The sequence below is a fragment of the Alosa sapidissima genome, chromosome 24 (assembly GCF_018492685.1).
Source record: "Alosa sapidissima isolate fAloSap1 chromosome 24, fAloSap1.pri, whole genome shotgun sequence".
In the NCBI taxonomy this organism is placed as follows: domain Eukaryota; kingdom Metazoa; phylum Chordata; class Actinopteri; order Clupeiformes; family Clupeidae; genus Alosa; species Alosa sapidissima.
Window position 1 is genome coordinate 22,998,366 of NC_055980.1, and position 3,273 is coordinate 23,001,638.

Consider the following 3,273-nt stretch of genomic DNA (forward strand, 5'->3'; position numbering starts at 1 on the left):
GATGGTGCAACACAGTCCCTCCATCTTCCTAGTCCTCCTCACTGAGTGTTCAGTGTGCAGATTTCTGCTGCTGCGTGTGCATGATCAGGCTTACATTAGCTGTGCTACGGAACACTTGCAAAATATTAATATCACTGGCAAAGATGAAAGGCATGCCCTGATAATAACACTACGAAGAGACACGTATCCATGAAAACATACAGGAGTATGGCTTTTCTGGGATAAATAAAAATGTCACCCGTTTTGCTCGTTCTCGACTAGCATTTATTGCATTACATTTTATAGACTGCAGGACCTTTGACTCACTCTTAGCCATCCAGCACCATCAAGTTCCACTAACACGCACTAACACCAAACAGGGAAACACGGACAAACACCGAGTCGCCAGGAGCGTCGCCGGCTGGCCGGCCGTTACCTTGGACTCCACGTCGGCGTTGTGGTCGTTCTGGAGGAGCAGCGCGGCGGCCTTGGTGTCGTCCTTGCGGGCGGCGATGTGAAGGGCAGGCAGGCGCACCTTGCCCTTGGTGTCGTTCTCCAGGAGCAGGGAGACCACCTGGTCATGCCCCTGCTGAAGAGCCACCGCCAGGGGGGTGAAGCCATCCTGAGGGGGGACAGAGAGGAAAGGGTTAACTTAACTTTACTTTACTTTACTTTACTTTACTTTACCTTACTTTACTTTACTATGCCTTACCTTAATTTACCTTACCTTACCTCACTTTACCTACCTTACCTTACCTTACCTTACCTTACTATACTATACTTTACCATACCTTACTTTACTTTACTTTACTTTGCTTTGCTTTACTTTACTTCATGTTTATGGTTATGGTTCTTAGCAGACCATTTTGCCGTTTGTCCAGAATGACTTATAAACAATAACATCAATGAACATTACAAGATTAATGTTAAGTTAAAGCTCAGTTAAGTTAAAATAGAGTTATGATTTACTCCAATGAAATGAACTTAAATGAACTTAACTGAGGCAGCTAGTTTGGACTCTATGAAAATACTTTGCAAAGAGGTAACTCCATATTCAGTTGTTTACTTTAGTTAGCTTAGCCTTAAGAGGAATATACAATAGACTGTTAGTTTCCCTGAAGAATGCTTTATAATGGGGTGACTCCATATTCAGCCATTCAGTACTTGTTTAAACTCTTACAGAATCGAGTTTTTAGAAAGAGTACTCGTATGTAACTTTTCTCTACCCCGACAGTCAGCCTTCTATAGTTGAAGAAAAGACTGTTTCATCATATGAAGTTTTACTGTCTCTCTTAAAGTAACAGGCTACCATTTGGTATGCACTTCATTACAAGAAGGTATTCATGTTTCAAGAAACCAGATCACATCACAGAGACCCATGAAAGTGATATATGTTACTCAGACTGCAGATATGCAGTATGAATCAGAAACCCAAACCAACACAACAAACTTTACAAGGTACAGTGCACTACACCATAACACAGAGAGTGTACACAAATCGAACAGTTAAACAAGCACACACACACACACACACACACAGACACGCGCACGCACACACGCACCCACGCACACACACACACACACACACACACACACACACACACACACACACACACACACACACACACACACACACACACACACACACAAGCCAAGGGACAAGGAAGCGCTTGTGGATCCTACATGATATATTTTACTGTCTGTGTGCTTCTTCGTCCCAATCCTACTCGGTTGAATGAATTACTTCAAGGCCCTGCACCGTAAAACTTTTCTGATTAAAGGGAATGCAGCCTCTTTTTCTAGGCCTTTGACAAACATAATCTGATCTCATTCAGGTTAGGGTTCATCAGTCACACAAATCCAGACGACAGACAGGTGATATACAGTGTGCAGGCCGCATGTCACTACTGACAGGGAGGCAACATCGGGGGACATAACTGAAGTGTTCCATTCGCAAAGTGTCCACGGCAACAATTAGCTTCCACTGTAATCAATGGAACTGGCTAGACGTGATAGTGGTGCGTACATTTGAAAAAATTAGACCAGTCTTCTAAAATTATTCTTATGCTCCAGGAACGGAGTGCTGCAGTCAGGGACCCGGTGTAGCCCAGGTAGGTCAGCCAGGACACACCTGTATCATCCTCCTGCCGTAAATACACTTGTCTCTGCACATGGCGGTTAAATGCTGGCTGGTTTTCGACCTGTACGACATCCAACTTACAGGTGCAGGGTAAAGTAGATCCGTGAAATAAAGAAAAAAGTACCCACACACTGTTGCAGCTGCTCCCGAAGTGATTTTATTGCACAACGTTTCGACCAATGTTGGTCTTCGTCAGGTGTTAACAGAAGAAAAGGACAGGAGGGGATATATACACATGACAGTTGACATTGTTCCTAGCTAGCCAATCAGTGTGTACATAACGTCATGTGGAGCCATTAAGAAATGTTTGCTCACTGGATAAAGACGTACCAGAACCCCCCACAAAAGTCTGTTCGAGTGCTGTACATCCACCACCAAACCAAAGATGAGAAAAAGTCTGAAGTGACACCTGTGTCACCCTCCTGCCGTAAATACTCTAAGGTTGTCTCTGCACATGGTAGTTAAATGCTGGCTGGTTTTCGACCTGTACGCTGCACAATGACAATAAGGTTGAACCTGATCTAATGTGCTGAAGCGACACACACCACGCCACGTGAAGCGACACACACCACGCCAGACCTGGCGCTGCCGTAATGAAAACATGGCTGCCCGCCAGCACGACCTTTTCAAGTCCACCCCTGTAGGTCCGGCTACAAATAACCCCCTCTCCCGTAATCTTCTCAGCTGGACAGTTATGGGCCGGGGAGAAGTGGAGAGAAGGAAGGAGAAAAGAGAAAAAAAGAGAACACAGTCCCTCGGGGGCCATCATGGCCGCGGGCCGCGCTGCGATGCGTCCTGGGCTTTCTGCTGGGCAGCTGTATATTGCCTCGTGAATCACCAAGCGCAGGACATCTTCCCTGCCATTACAGATACCGTACACTGACTAAGAAAGAAACCAGGCATTGCATTTTTATCTTTCTTTTGTTTTGTGTGCGACAGGAAATAAATCATTCTTCTTCTCTGAAAGTACTTTAATGTCATTCCTTTTCTGGAGAGTGAGTGTGGGGTGTGTTTTCATTCATGAAAATAGCAATGCAGAGAAATGTCAACATATTCTTACAATTCACACGATTCCACACGTCGACTTAAGGCACAAATACCTCTGTGTTAGACCGAGTGTGCCAATGATTTCATGCGTTCTCCTACTGCCTGTA

At 44.9% G+C, this 3,273-nt stretch overlaps 1 protein-coding gene across 1 annotated transcript in view; it reads right to left on the minus strand.

The window, feature by feature from the left end:
• ank3b (ankyrin 3b) overlaps positions 1-3,273 on the minus strand; it is a 132,431-nt gene that overhangs the window by 87,708 nt on the left and 41,450 nt on the right. Inside the window, 2 exon segments of the mRNA XM_042083966.1 lie at positions 416-608; positions 2,905-2,911. Of these exon segments, the coding sequence (XP_041939900.1) occupies positions 416-608; positions 2,905-2,911 (200 nt within the window).